The 12,232-nt window shown below is 29.0% G+C and overlaps 5 protein-coding genes across 17 annotated transcripts; 2 read left to right on the plus strand and 3 right to left on the minus strand.

Annotated features, from left to right (window-relative positions):
- Positions 1-152: 152 nt before the first annotated feature.
- On the minus strand, positions 153-2,494 carry LOC117214849 (zinc finger protein 888-like). Of its 3 annotated transcripts, XM_033461215.1 has the most exons (6): positions 2,368-2,494; positions 1,675-1,985; positions 1,313-1,513; positions 1,130-1,233; positions 713-1,047; positions 153-651 (listed from the first exon to the last, which is right to left on the minus strand). In XM_033461215.1, exons 3-6 carry the CDS (start codon positions 1,499-1,501, stop codon positions 176-178), a joined length of 1,104 nt encoding a protein of 367 aa, XP_033317106.1. In that variant the 5' UTR covers positions 1,502-1,513; positions 1,675-1,985; positions 2,368-2,494; the 3' UTR covers positions 153-175. The 3 variants fall into 3 exon arrangements, with proteins under 3 accessions (XP_033317106.1, XP_033317108.1, XP_033317107.1); XM_033461217.1 differs by lacking the exon at positions 1,675-1,985; XM_033461216.1 differs by lacking the exon at positions 2,368-2,494 and having other exon boundaries at positions 1,313-1,510; positions 1,675-2,203.
- A 116-nt stretch (positions 2,495-2,610) lies between these two features.
- Positions 2,611-5,276, plus strand: LOC117214850 (probable protein phosphatase 2C T23F11.1). Of its 4 annotated transcripts, none has more exons than XM_033461219.1 (7): positions 2,615-2,864; positions 2,949-3,005; positions 3,380-3,582; positions 3,831-4,036; positions 4,107-4,332; positions 4,408-4,725; positions 5,037-5,276. In XM_033461219.1, the coding sequence occupies exons 2-7, from the start codon at positions 2,983-2,985 to the stop codon at positions 5,099-5,101; spliced, it is 1,041 nt and encodes a 346-aa protein (XP_033317110.1). In that variant the 5' UTR covers positions 2,615-2,864; positions 2,949-2,982; the 3' UTR covers positions 5,102-5,276. The 4 variants fall into 4 exon arrangements, with proteins under 4 accessions (XP_033317112.1, XP_033317110.1, XP_033317109.1 ...); XM_033461218.1 differs by having other exon boundaries at positions 2,615-2,854; positions 2,941-3,005; XM_033461221.1 differs by lacking the exon at positions 2,949-3,005 and having other exon boundaries at positions 2,611-2,864.
- LOC117214848 (ADP-ribosylation factor GTPase-activating protein 2) lies at positions 5,008-8,099 on the minus strand. Of its 2 annotated transcripts, XM_033461213.1 has the most exons (8): positions 7,956-8,099; positions 7,439-7,630; positions 7,235-7,366; positions 7,109-7,141; positions 6,473-6,775; positions 6,028-6,302; positions 5,450-5,825; positions 5,008-5,364 (listed from the first exon to the last, which is right to left on the minus strand). In XM_033461213.1, the coding sequence occupies exons 1-8, from the start codon at positions 8,028-8,030 to the stop codon at positions 5,110-5,112; spliced, it is 1,641 nt and encodes a 546-aa protein (XP_033317104.1). In that variant the 5' UTR covers positions 8,031-8,099; the 3' UTR covers positions 5,008-5,109. The 2 variants fall into 2 exon arrangements, with proteins under 2 accessions (XP_033317104.1, XP_033317105.1); XM_033461214.1 differs by lacking the exon at positions 7,109-7,141.
- A 172-nt stretch (positions 8,100-8,271) lies between these two features.
- On the minus strand, positions 8,272-10,852 carry LOC117214851 (STAGA complex 65 subunit gamma-like). 6 transcript variants are annotated; one of them, XM_033461224.1, is made up of 9 exons: positions 10,578-10,852; positions 10,060-10,189; positions 9,690-9,914; positions 9,543-9,606; positions 9,363-9,469; positions 9,076-9,292; positions 8,834-8,997; positions 8,589-8,753; positions 8,272-8,528 (listed from the first exon to the last, which is right to left on the minus strand). In XM_033461224.1, exons 3-9 carry the CDS (start codon positions 9,857-9,859, stop codon positions 8,429-8,431), a joined length of 987 nt encoding a protein of 328 aa, XP_033317115.1. In that variant the 5' UTR covers positions 9,860-9,914; positions 10,060-10,189; positions 10,578-10,852; the 3' UTR covers positions 8,272-8,428. The 6 variants fall into 6 exon arrangements, with proteins under 6 accessions (XP_033317115.1, XP_033317116.1, XP_033317117.1 ...); XM_033461225.1 differs by lacking the exon at positions 10,578-10,852 and adding an exon at positions 10,369-10,405; XM_033461226.1 differs by lacking the exon at positions 10,578-10,852 and adding an exon at positions 10,332-10,405.
- On the plus strand, positions 10,406-12,070 carry LOC117214852 (MIT domain-containing protein 1-like). Of its 2 annotated transcripts, none has more exons than XM_033461230.1 (5): positions 10,406-10,524; positions 10,870-11,009; positions 11,219-11,457; positions 11,533-11,732; positions 11,861-12,070. In XM_033461230.1, exons 2-5 carry the CDS (start codon positions 10,889-10,891, stop codon positions 12,027-12,029), a joined length of 729 nt encoding a protein of 242 aa, XP_033317121.1. In that variant the 5' UTR covers positions 10,406-10,524; positions 10,870-10,888; the 3' UTR covers positions 12,030-12,070. The 2 variants fall into 2 exon arrangements, with proteins under 2 accessions (XP_033317121.1, XP_033317120.1); XM_033461229.1 differs by having other exon boundaries at positions 10,486-10,524; positions 10,855-11,009.
- The last annotated feature ends 162 nt before the right edge of the window (positions 12,071-12,232 follow it).

Consider the following 12,232-nt stretch of genomic DNA (forward strand, 5'->3'; position numbering starts at 1 on the left):
AAATTCCCGTAAATTAAAACTATTAATAAGAGAAGAAAATTATAAATAATAATACGTGCTAACTAATTTCTACAAATTTGAAAACTAAAGAAATGGACACAATTACTTTATATTTATATATATAATTTATTTATATATACATATATATTTATGATTACATATTTATGACAATATTTTATGTTATAGAACTAAGGTAATTACGATCTGCGTTACAATTTGATTCTGTTTCAAATTGTTCTAAGTATGGTATAGTTTCTTCTCCTTTTAATACCATTTTTTCTACTTTTGCCGGTAACTTAATTCCAACTAATTTGGACAGTGCACTCTTTTTAACTACCCCAGCATCTTTCCTTTTTTTGCGTAACCTTTTTTTGATCTCTTTTATCTTTTTTTCTGACATGTGTAGTTTCTGAATATGTATTGCTAATCTTTGTTTTGATCCAATCTTTATTTTACATATATCACACTCATATTTTTCTCCAAGGTGATAAGTCTGTATATGATGAGTTAAATTACTTTTAAAGTAATAAACACGAGGGCATTTTTCAAAAGGACAAGATACAACAGGTCTATTTTCCATGTGAACTTGAGAATGAATTTTTAAATGTCGTTTGCTCAAAAATATTTTACCACAGTTATTGCATTTGTAATCTGGAAATACAATTATAAGTACTTGAAATTAAAAATCTTTGAATTTAAAATTAATATTTACCATTTACATGTTGAGTTTTTTTATGAGCACAAAGAAGCAGCCATTTTTTAAAAACTTCATTACATCCTGGCATACTGCATGGATATTGTTTACCTCCTTCTTCATGATATGCTTTATGCCTTTTAAATTTTGTAATATTTTTAAAACTTTTATTACATTCATCACATTTATATAAAACCGAATTATGTTCTGCCATGTGTATCTTAAACTGATATTTTTTTACAAAAGTTTCATTACACTCTTTGCAAGTTAATTTGTCATGATTTGTATGCATTGTATTATAATGACGTTTTAAGTTATGTTGATTACTAATATGTAATGGGCATTCTGGGCATCTTAAATCAAATTAAAATACATTATTAAAATTTAAGATATAAAGTAATAAAGCAATTGGTGAATTGCTAAGATGAAATTTACTTATATAATTTTTTTACTGCATTGTGGCTCTCCATATGTCGTTTCAAATGAGAATTGCTTGTATAAGCTTTATCACAATCTGGATATGTACATTTGTAGTCCCTCTACAAATACATGAACCACACCTAATTAAATGCAATTACTAACAAAACAACTAGAAATAGATGTTAATGCAAGCATTACCTCTCCTGTGTGAAGTTTCATATGCTTTTTTAATCGAGATGGTCTAGAAAAAGATAAATTGCAACCATCAAAAGTGCACTTGTGAGGCTTTTCATCTCTTTTGATTTTAGCAGCAACATCAACATCTTTCACCAAATCATTAGATTCAGACAAAATACTCTCAGATTCTGAATTTGTATCATGCCCCATTATGAATTACTTCTTTTACAATATATTTAAAAATAAGTTATTGCATATTAGCATATTATAAATATTTACAACATATATAGATACATATTATTTTTATATATACATCCACATTTTATTTACATTATAAATTCTGTTACATTATCACATTATTCTTTTATGGTAATTATTATAACCTGATAATTTAAAATTATGGTAGTTAAATTTGATAATGTAAATTTTCCAAATGTTGATAATATGTTACATATCACATTCTTTATGTAGACAAAACATTTTTGCCATCAAACTATTAATAATCACATATAAATACAAATTATACATTCAAACATTCATTCAACACGTGCTACAAACAGAGATAAGTAGGAAGATTGCCGATGCTTCTGGAAAAAGTTCAGCCAAAAGTATGCTCCATGAATTATCGCCTCTAGCGGTCAAATGGCCGAACTATATACACATTTTTTCCTTCGGCGCTTTTGATGGCAGAAACCTACGTGTACACATAGGTATACTTAATGAGAGAGCCGTACGAAGTTGGCCGGAAAGCAAACACTTAATGGCGATTCGAAAACGAGCGGTAAAACCATAGAGATATGTATAGATAGAGTGCGGGAGCGAGCTCAAAAAACGATATGTATAGGAATAGAAAGAAAATGCTGCAAAAAGCCCTTTGTGTTCTTGTCTTATAACGCATGCATATTCGTATAGTAAATATGTAAATATAACACCGATCAAAATCTAAACGAGGTAGCACAACTTCACCGAATTTTGAAAATGACGTCACATTCCATGAATTTCTCGAAGTTGAAATTTTCGAATTCTTAAAAAAATTTTTCAAGATACATAAGCAATTTTTATTTTTTCGTTCTTACCTTTCACTCGTCGCCAATACGAATGTATATTTCCCCTCTCGATGTACGTTCGTGGATATGGACATTTTTGCCACCAAAAGCACTGGAGAAGTAACATGCGTATAGTTCCATTATTGGCCACTAGAGGTCCTTCTTTTGATTGTGAATATTTTGACTGACTTTTTCCTCCTTACTTCTCCTTCTGATCTCCTTACTCATGCCGCAAATCAGTTATTCATCTGTGTCGCTCACATTTTTTGTGACATAGTTGCAGCTGATCGATGAGTAATCAGCTGTTGACTTAATACGTTTTAGACGAAGTAGATATTTTTGAGTAATTTTTACGACATAATTGGTAATTGACAGTGAGATTTTGTATGGCTAAACACGTAATTCATAGCATAAAGATACGGTTTTATCAAAGTTATATGATATTGTTTATTTTTTAAAAAATTCTACGAAACGAATAGTAGGTAAAGAGGTTATATTTACCTATGTTCGTTTGACAATATATGAAGGTGAGATGCGATGCTAAATTAAGATCACATAAATAGAGCAAGAGTTAATTGTAGTATATAAGCGCAAAAATATTATTTTTAAAGGATATTTCTCTAACCTTGAATTGTGGAAGATGCGATGCGTATAAAATTCTGCAAGAGGTTAGATCATCTTTGATGTTTGATGTTAAATCTTAGTTTTGTACAAAGTGTTTGTATCAAACTTACATACGAATAACAGAAATTATAAACTTTGAGTTCTTGACAAGAACAGATTTTACGCAAGGATAAGAAAACATTAACAAATACAATAACTTCATATTTGCAAAGATAAATATGTAAGCAAAAGCGGAATATAATAAAACGACTATAAAAGAACAGTTAATTATAACTCGCGTAAATAAATCAATAATTAAAATTTCGAAAGAGATATATTTAATAGAATATTATTTTGGAAATGTGTTAAGTTTAAATTTTATTATTCAAAAGTTATGTAATTTATATTCCAAATAATGGTATGTTGTAAATAATACCAGAATCTTCAGAAAAATAATGGGTCAAACGCTCAGTGAACCTGTAACAGCTAAGAAATTAGCATGCTGCAGAAATTCAAACTATCGAGTTGGAAGTTCCTGTATGCAAGGATGGCGTATCAAAATGGAAGATTGCCATGTTCATATACTTTCATTACCTGACGATCCTGGTACTGCATTTTTTGCAGTATATGATGGTCATGGAGGTGAGAATATGACATAAAAATATAATGTTTTTAATTATAAGCTGAGAATATCATTGTATTGTTTAAAGCTACATACAAGAAGTATTTAAATACCGATTGATTTGAAGCATACAGAAAAAATATACTTTAAAAGAAAATTTCAGGTTCTATTATAATTGCTGTAAATTAGAAATTATAATAAATATAAATTAGATAAGTTTATATATAATGCCTTCCATGCTCAAAGAAGTAATAGATAATATTGATAGGTGCGGCAATGGCACAGCATGCTGGAAAACATCTTCATGAATACATAACTAGAAGAAGCGAATACAAAGCTGGTAACATTGTTCAAGCTATACAACAGGGTTTTCTGGAATTAGATAAAGCAATGCAAGATGATGCAGCACTTAAAGATGAACAAGCAGGAACTACTGTTATAGCACTTCTTATAAAGGACAATATTATATATAGTGTAAGTTCTTTCTAAGTTACTGTTTCTTTTTTTATTTTATTGCAATTATTGACATATAAAACCTTTGCAGGCAAACGCAGGTGACAGTAGGGCAGTGGCAAGCATTAATGGTAATGCTGTTCCACTTAGTCGCGATCATAAACCTACATTGAAAGATGAACGTGAAAGAATCGAAGTTGGTGGTGGCTGGGTTGAATTTAACAGAGTCAATGGTCAATTAGCATTATCTCGTGCTCTGGGAGATTTTATGTTCAAACGAAATGAACGTAAACCACCGCAAGAACAAATCGTAACTGGTAATAGATAATAAATAATAATATGGAATTCCTAACGAAAAATTAATATATGTTAATGCATCTTTACATTTATAGCTTTTCCTGAAGTTCAAGAGTTTCGAATAACACAAGATTGGGAATTTGTTGTATTGGCTTGTGATGGTATTTGGGATGTAATGACGAGTAATGAAGTAGTCAATTTTATACGAACACGTTTAGTCCAGTCGAAATTTGGGATAGGAGAAGAACAGGATACAATGGATCCTGAAGAAATTTGTGAAGAGCTTATGAAACATTGCCTTGCTCCAGATGCTTTAATGGGTACTGGTTGTGATAATATGACGGTCATCCTTGTATGTTTCCTTCACGGAAAACCATATTCTCATTTAATTTCACGCTGCAAGGAATCTATTGGTACAAATTCCTAGTTATATAAATTATTGATATTTTATGTCGATTATTTTTTTAAATTCTTTATATTTAATTTTACATCATAATGATGAACAATGTTTCATTGTCATACTTCGTGATGTCAAAGTTTATAAAATTTGCTAAGCTTTTCTATGAGCTTCGTTGTTTTAAGCTTTATGAACACAAATTTTTAAGAAGAAAGATTGATTTTATATTAACAATATTTTACCTTTCATTATAATTATTAACATGTCTTGTTTATAATTTTAAAAAGCAAATTACAAATAAGCTGAATTACAAGTTTTTATTTACAGTTTCGAACAATGGACAAGAAGTGTCCAAATATAAGTATAGTAACAATTTTAGTAAAATGCAGTAAATTTTCGTTCAAAGTCCATAACGATCTTGTAAAGAAGAAACAGCTGCATTGGCAAGAGAACTTATTCTGCCTGCAACCTTATTTACTCCTTGACGTACACTTTCTCTAACATCATCTAAATCGACTCCAGTTCTTCCACCGCTAAGACGTATTGATAAAGAAGACGTGGGGGATGTGACAGTAGAACTTCCTGTGCCAAAATAATCAGCTGATGAAATACTAGATGAACCCTCAAATCGGCGCAGATTATTTTTACGTTCCCACTGTAAATTAAAATGGCATAAAATTGTAATTAAAATAGAACGATACAATGTACAAAAAGAATATTAATATGTAACGGCAACTCACAGAATCATCATCTTTGTTGTCCTGAAAATACTGATCGGAACTAATAGCCTTGGCACTACCAAATTTCTTCTGTGCTTCTCCTTCTACCATCGTTTTAACATCATTCTTGCTATTATTTGGTTTGCTCAATGGAACTACACGTTTTGGTGGTTCTGGCTCTGCAATAACAATAACTTCTTCATTACGAGATTTGTTGTTAGTATTGCTACTGTATGGTGTTATAGACTGCAAGACCACATAAAATTCGTCTAAATTAGTAAAAGGATCTCGTTCGACATCAATATCTCTCGGTCTTGGTTCAGAAGCAGTTATAGTCCTTGATGATGTTTCCTGCATTATTGTTCTCATATCACCAAGTGCAGAATGACTTGCACCACTGTAAATTACACATATTTCCAATATATCGTATTTTATGTTATGTGTACAATATTTACAATTTCTTTCTTTTTTCAGTATTATTACACAAAATAATAATTCTTCAATTATATATAAAATTATATAGATACAGTACATATATTAACAGTGATATTTTATATAAATATATGTATACAAGCTTACAAATAAGATATAAACATTACCTTCGTGTATTAAATCCCATACCAAGACGTTCTGCTTGTGTTGCTTTGGAAGGATCTAATTGTTTCGTTCTCTGTTCTATCTTCTTAGCCTGTTCACTTAAATTCTTTTCATAGCGGTAGGCAAGTCGTGTAGCAATTTCATCTTGTTCTTCTTTTGTATTTTCTCGTTGATCTTTCTCCTGTGGTTCTTTATTAGCTTCAGCAACACTTTTTTCTAATTCATCAAAATTTGTTTTGACTCTTTGAGCACCCAACCCACCAGTTTTCTTGCCCAACTATTATAAAAGTATAAAAAATTAATAGCACATTTTTAATTAAAAGTGTACTAGTATCTTAAAATTGTATTAGTATTCTAAAGTCAAAATAATAATTTTAAAATTTATATCATTCATTATTAAACTATGTTAAACATAAATGATGAATAAATAACCATTTGTATACATACACCACTTCGTTTATTTGGAACCTGTCTGACACCTATGGTTGGTTTCCTTTCAGATACCAAGTTTGAGGTAGAATCAGATAACTTAACAGTAGGGCCTAAAGAATTAGCAGCAGCTTCTAAGCTATCTTTTTGATTATTTTTGTCCTCAGTGTCATTGATTGATACAGAATTAGAAGCAGGAACTGAATTTCCCTCAGGATATACTGAAGACTGATGATATATCTCAGCAGTTTCATGTTCTTTAAAAAAATCAACTTCACCTTGTTCTTCAGATGTTGATGTTGGATCATCATCTAAATGCAGCTACAATAAAACACAACCTTAAGAAAAATTAATTGTTCTAGATATATTTTAAAACAATCTTTTTTTTATGATGCTATGTTTTATGTAAGATACGTACACACTGAACAAGTTAGTCATATAATGAAAATAGTCTGAAACTATTGGTGTAATGAATAAAATAGAACATACAATGATAAATAATTTTGAAAAAATAGTGCATATGTTTTTACAACTATTAATAACTGAGCATAAAAATGACCACATATTAACTTTTACAATGCTATCTTTAAATAAAGTTTTAAACAAGTATTAGTAATTCGATGATGCTTTTGTAAAAGTAGTTTTACAGCTCACCATTGTCTTATTTTTTGTTGAAGGAAGAAAAACCTATAATTACCATATTTGTAATTATAAAATGTTTAATTAACTAAATTGCATGTTCTGTATGGTGAATATACATACAAACAATGTATATTTTACCTTTGTTCCATAACGTCGCATTGCTTGAGCAGATGCCTGTGCCAATTTTTCTCTATACTGCATAGCAGCGCGTGAATTATACTTTTGTTGGGCATCAGTTGTTGTACAATTATGCTGTGCAAAATATTTTCTCTGGAAAGTATAACAAAGATTTCTATAATGTATTGATTTTAATAACAATTAATAATTTCAAATTTCACTAACAGCATTTGCATTTCCACCCAATTGCATGTTTCTCAATTGCAACCAAGTCCAATTTGTGTCAAGTTGAGTAGATCGAACAAATGTCAAATGGACACCTAATCCTCGATGAACTGCAGAACAGTCGATGCATAGGAAAACACCGTAAGTCACACTGGACCATGCTGGATTTTTTGCATTGCAATCGAAACATGTCTAAAAAAAAATCATAGTACTATATCAATATATATATTACAGTAATATGTGATTAATTGCTTAATTATAAATTATAGATTTAATTGATGATGTAATACTTTTTTCAATACGAGAATTATAAGGTTCTATTATTGTCGAAATGAAAATTGACACAAAATATCCCGTAATATGTGTCACTATGAAACGGAAGATTCCAGGGAAATTACAGGTTGGGAATGAAAATATGACATTAACGTCAAGATTATTGTCAGATCAAATACTTTTGTAATTTTATACAATCCGATACTCAACATCGCACGGAAAATTAAAAAATGAAGAAGCAAACCTTATTTGTCGGAATAGCTCGTAATCTTTTAAAAATTTCCTCAATATCACTTTTACTAGGCGCTGGATCTGCCATTTTTGACGTGTTGTCAATGACTTCGCAAAGTATTCTGGGACGCGTGGCGGTGATTTTTTATACATAGAGGTCGCTTGCTTGTAATTCGAAGCGAATAATTTACTAGAAGCAGCTGGAAGTCATTGTTAATATTTTAAGTTCACATAAACATTAAGTCGTTCACTTTTAATATAAGGGATGTAAATTATTTTTAGATATTCAATACATAATAAAACATGTATAATATAAAATAAACACTAAATTTTTAAAGATTTCATGCAATATTGAACTTTCTCATTAGTTTAATAATGAATTTATATACAATTTTAGAAACATTACTAATATTAAGAATTTATTAGAAATTTCTTTCTACATAAAATAAAAATAAAATTTAGGATTATATATGTTTATTAAACATATCAAGATTTTTTTTTATCACTTGATACATCAGGTCGTTGTCCAGTATTCGGAGAATCGCTTACATTTACTTCTTCTTCTTCTACTTCCAAGTTATTTAACCTATAACCAATGACTTTATAGTGTAATGCACAAAAATTAATATTCATGAAAATAACTTACTCATCTTGTTCAAGACTATACAGCATTTGGAAGCCAGCATCAAGACTGGGAGGGAAGCCCATCTCAGGATCTAACAGTTGAAGAGTCGGCACTTCTCGGTACACATTCCCAAATTCATCAAGTTCCTCGAATTGCAATTTATTAGCTGCTTCATCTAAAACCATCCTATAAATTGAACAAATATTAATAGAAATAAAACGTTTCATCTTCAGAAGCATTACAGCCTCTTTAGTACAATTAAATAGTTAGCACTATAAACATTAAGTTCAAGTTGCCTCTGTTTTTCCATCATTGCTTCAACCTTCTTTTTCATGTTATCTTCAAATTTCAGCACATATTCTTGATAGTAGTCATGAAGAGCAGCTACTCCACCAATACCTGTTTCCACTAATACCCTTTCTAATATATCCTATAAGAATATACACACATATATTTTTTATGAATTTCTTATTTTTATAAAGAGTAAGCTGATAAAATTTTGTATTACTGGAAAACCATGATCTCTCTGTTCATATGCTGCCTTCATTAAAAGCGTCATTCTTCTCAAAAAATGATTTGCAATATCTGTAAGCGTTTCTATAGCTATATTTGAAGACTTTTCAAATCCAATATGAGCTAGAAGAGTAATAACTGCATGTTTCAATATAGAACGAGCTGTTTCTGGTGTAAGATAATGTATCGTTGAAGCATTTTTAAATACATTTCTAAAATAAAAATCTTGTTAATGTTTTATTGAACTGTATAAATGTATTTTATGCATATACGTTTTAATACCTTTCTTTTTGTACAGGTAAAAACTGAAATGAATTCTGTGCTTCTTTTCTTTCTTGCAAATCTTGTACTTCAATTGTTGTCATATTTTCCAGTACCATCCCTTCTTCCTAACAATTAATGTAAATATTATTAAAGAAATATAAGACTTATATGTTTCTAATAATTATTTCACATTATTACCATCATCCTTAGTTGTTGATGAAAATTTATAGTATTTAATACATGAAGATTTCCCATAGGTAATCTATAAGTAAAAAAAGAAAAAGCTGTATAATATCCTAAAAGCAAGATCTGTTTTTAAATTGAAGATAAATTTACTATACATACTCAGCTTGTCTATCCACTTGAAAATCACAATCAGAGTTATTTGATTCTTCCATAACTTGTCTCCAAATATTTTCTATGACATCTGGAGTTATTACTTCTTGTTTTAGAGTTTCTCTTGCTGGTAATTCCCCCCATAAAGTACCAGTTCCAATATTTTTAGTAGATTTCATTGTAAAAATTATAGTTGGTATAAAATGATCAATTTTTACATTTCTCTTTATTACACTGCTAAAAAGTAAAATGTAATTAATGATATAATTATAAACAATTATTTAAAATAATTCATAACTAAAAATATTTCCACTGAAAAAATTTATCTAATGGCATAGTATAAGTGATATTAAACAATTTTATTTCTTATATTACGCACATGAAAGTACAGTAATGCAGTGCAATACAGTAAGTACAGTTTTTCTATTTAAAAACCCGCGCAAACATTGGTATATAGCTCACGTGGCACGATACTGTTGAGAGAACGTCATTGCATTTTGGTTAAAAACCTGTAATCAAATAATTGTCCATTTTAATAACAACGTCAGGTGTGCTTTACACGTTTATGAATTGTTTAAAAATGATATTCTTTATTGAATTTTACACGATCAAAATTAAACTTCAATTAATCTTGCATCTCGTCTAAATTACTTTAACTTGACATAGCTAAATGTTAGGTTAGAATCACATTCTTCAGTGCCATATAATTGTTTTGCACCGTGACATTAATCGAAATGACTTTCGATATACTCGAGAATCGATATTTCAAGTATGTGATTATGGAGCAAAGAAACTAGATATATAACAAGACTGATTTGATATTCTACAATTTATTAAGTAAATAGTAAGTATAAAATCTTTATTTTTTCATTCTTTATTCATCTGTCATATACGTACCTATATGTTAATTAATGTTAGCACTTTTCGATATAAAAATTCTTCGCATAAAATTATTCTGTTAATGAATAGCAACGACAAATATTGTTTAAAAAATTACGATCATTTATGAGATATCATCTTTCCATTGTTTACAACCTTCTGCGCATGCACAGCGTATCATGTGAACGCGAGTACATTTTTTAAATACTCAAGTAGTAGATTAGAAGTTATTCGAATATTAGAAATGTGTAATATACTTTAAGTGTATGCAATTACTTTTGAAATCATAATTTAGTATAAATTGCTTAAGGTATATATATGTATATACAATGGAAAGCGCTGCAGCTTCGATTCTAAAACGAGCGGTAGAAAGAGATAACAATAAACAATATACAATGGCCTTTGTATTATATCAAGAAGGTGTACAAATACTTCTTGATTCTATGAAAGGTAATATTATATATATATATTTTTAATTTTATTTTGTTAACATTATTAGCTTTTTATTATTATAAGAAATTTTAATTTCTATTTTAATTTTTTTAAAATGTTCGTAAAAAATTTATGTGTATCTTTAAATATTGTACTACTCATTTTATTATTTTATATATCTTTACAAACTTATAAATTGATTAACAAATTGTTAATATAACAATCAGAAACAAAAGATCCAATAAGGCAGAAACATTTTGCTACCCGGGCATCACAGTATTTGGACAGAGCAGAAAAAGTAAAGGATATAATTGACAAGCAGAAGGCAAGTGGAATATACAGAGAATTAATCAAAATTGAAACTGGTAGTACAGGATATGGTTATGGTACCGTTTTTGGAAGATTTTTAGATGCAACAGTTACATATATTCGTATTGAAGACCCCTATATAAGAATGTTTCATCAGGTATTATTTAATTTCAATTTAGTTTATAAGTTATGTATCAATATATCCTAAACTGATATTATATTTTATTTTTAGTGTCAAAATTTGGTAAGGCTATGTGAACTGGCAGTAAAAAAATGTCATGCACTGTCTAAAATATTTTTAACTACAACTCTTGATCCAGAAGATAAGAAGAATCAAATAGCAAGATTAGAAGAACTGAAACAGAGTTTATCATCTCATCTTATTTCTTTTGAATTTAATTTTTCTGATACTTTACACGACAGACAAATAGTGTAAGAATATAGTTTAGTTAGGTGTAATTATATTTATTGAATCATTGTATTTTATTCTTATTTTAGTTCTATAAGATATAATATGTAATGATAGAATATTTTTCATTTATTATGTATTTTTGTTTCAGACTTAGCAATGGTTGGATAATTAAGATCGGCCGTGGATTAGATTATTTTAAAGCACCTAATGGAAAGTTTGTATTAGGCTCTTATGATCTTGAATTGAGACCTTGTTCTGAGACAACCATAGATGTATTTCACAAAAGTCAACTAAAGAATGAGCAGTCAGCGACCTAAACAATCAATGCTGGAAAGTAAATAAAAATATAACAAACAAATTGGTTTTATTTATTCATCAGGTCAATTCAAATTACATTATTTTTACAAAACTTGATTTCTTCTACTTTAGGATTATAAATTCTACTATAAGTAGCTTATCATTAGAAAAGAATATACTATTTTTATCAGTATTTTTTGTAATTTTACTTATATCTAAATTA

This window comes from Bombus bifarius, unplaced genomic scaffold (genome assembly GCF_011952205.1).
Source record: "Bombus bifarius isolate JDL3187 unplaced genomic scaffold, Bbif_JDL3187 scf7180000009243, whole genome shotgun sequence".
Taxonomy (NCBI): Eukaryota; Metazoa; Arthropoda; class Insecta; order Hymenoptera; family Apidae; genus Bombus; species Bombus bifarius.

Bases quoted from the DNA above. Each gene is read 5' to 3' on its own strand.
- LOC117214849 (XM_033461217.1), bottom strand. From the start codon at position 1,501: ATGGGGCATGATACAAATTCAGAATCTGAGAGTATTTTGTCTGAATCT. The intron at 1,048-1,129 runs GTAAATTTCATC...ATTTGATTTAAG, and splicing joins GCAGTAAAAAAATTATATAA to ATGCCCAGAATGCCCATTAC. The intron at 652-712 runs GTAAATATTAAT...TTGTATTTCCAG, and splicing joins AAAAACTCAACATGTAAATG to ATTACAAATGCAATAACTGT.
- LOC117214850 (XM_033461219.1), top strand. From the start codon at position 2,983: ATGCGTATAAAATTCTGCAAGAG. The intron at 3,006-3,379 runs GTTAGATCATCT...AAATAATACCAG, and splicing joins CGTATAAAATTCTGCAAGAG to AATCTTCAGAAAAATAATGG. The intron at 4,726-5,036 runs GTACAAATTCCT...TTTTATTTACAG, and splicing joins ACGCTGCAAGGAATCTATTG to TTTCGAACAATGGACAAGAA.
- LOC117214848 (XM_033461213.1), bottom strand. From the start codon at position 8,030: ATGGCAGATCCAGCGCCTAGTAAAAGTGATATTGAGGAAATTTTTAAA. The intron at 7,367-7,438 runs GTTAGTGAAATT...TATACTTTCCAG, and splicing joins TGGGTGGAAATGCAAATGCT to AGAAAATATTTTGCACAGCA. The intron at 6,303-6,472 runs GTATGTATACAA...CTTTTATAATAG, and splicing joins TTCCAAATAAACGAAGTGGT to TTGGGCAAGAAAACTGGTGG.
- LOC117214851 (XM_033461224.1), bottom strand. From the start codon at position 9,859: ATGAAATCTACTAAAAATATTGGAACTGGTACTTTATGGGGGGAATTA. The intron at 9,470-9,542 runs GTAATAATGTGA...ATTAATTGTTAG, and splicing joins ATCAACAACTAAGGATGATG to GAAGAAGGGATGGTACTGGA. The intron at 8,529-8,588 runs GTAAGTTATTTT...CATTGGTTATAG, and splicing joins TATAGTCTTGAACAAGATGA to GTTAAATAACTTGGAAGTAG.
- LOC117214852 (XM_033461230.1), top strand. From the start codon at position 10,889: ATGGAAAGCGCTGCAGCTTCGATTCTAAAACGAGCGGTAGAAAGAGAT. The intron at 11,010-11,218 runs GTAATATTATAT...TATAACAATCAG, and splicing joins ACTTCTTGATTCTATGAAAG to AAACAAAAGATCCAATAAGG. The intron at 11,458-11,532 runs GTATTATTTAAT...TTTTATTTTTAG, and splicing joins ATATAAGAATGTTTCATCAG to TGTCAAAATTTGGTAAGGCT.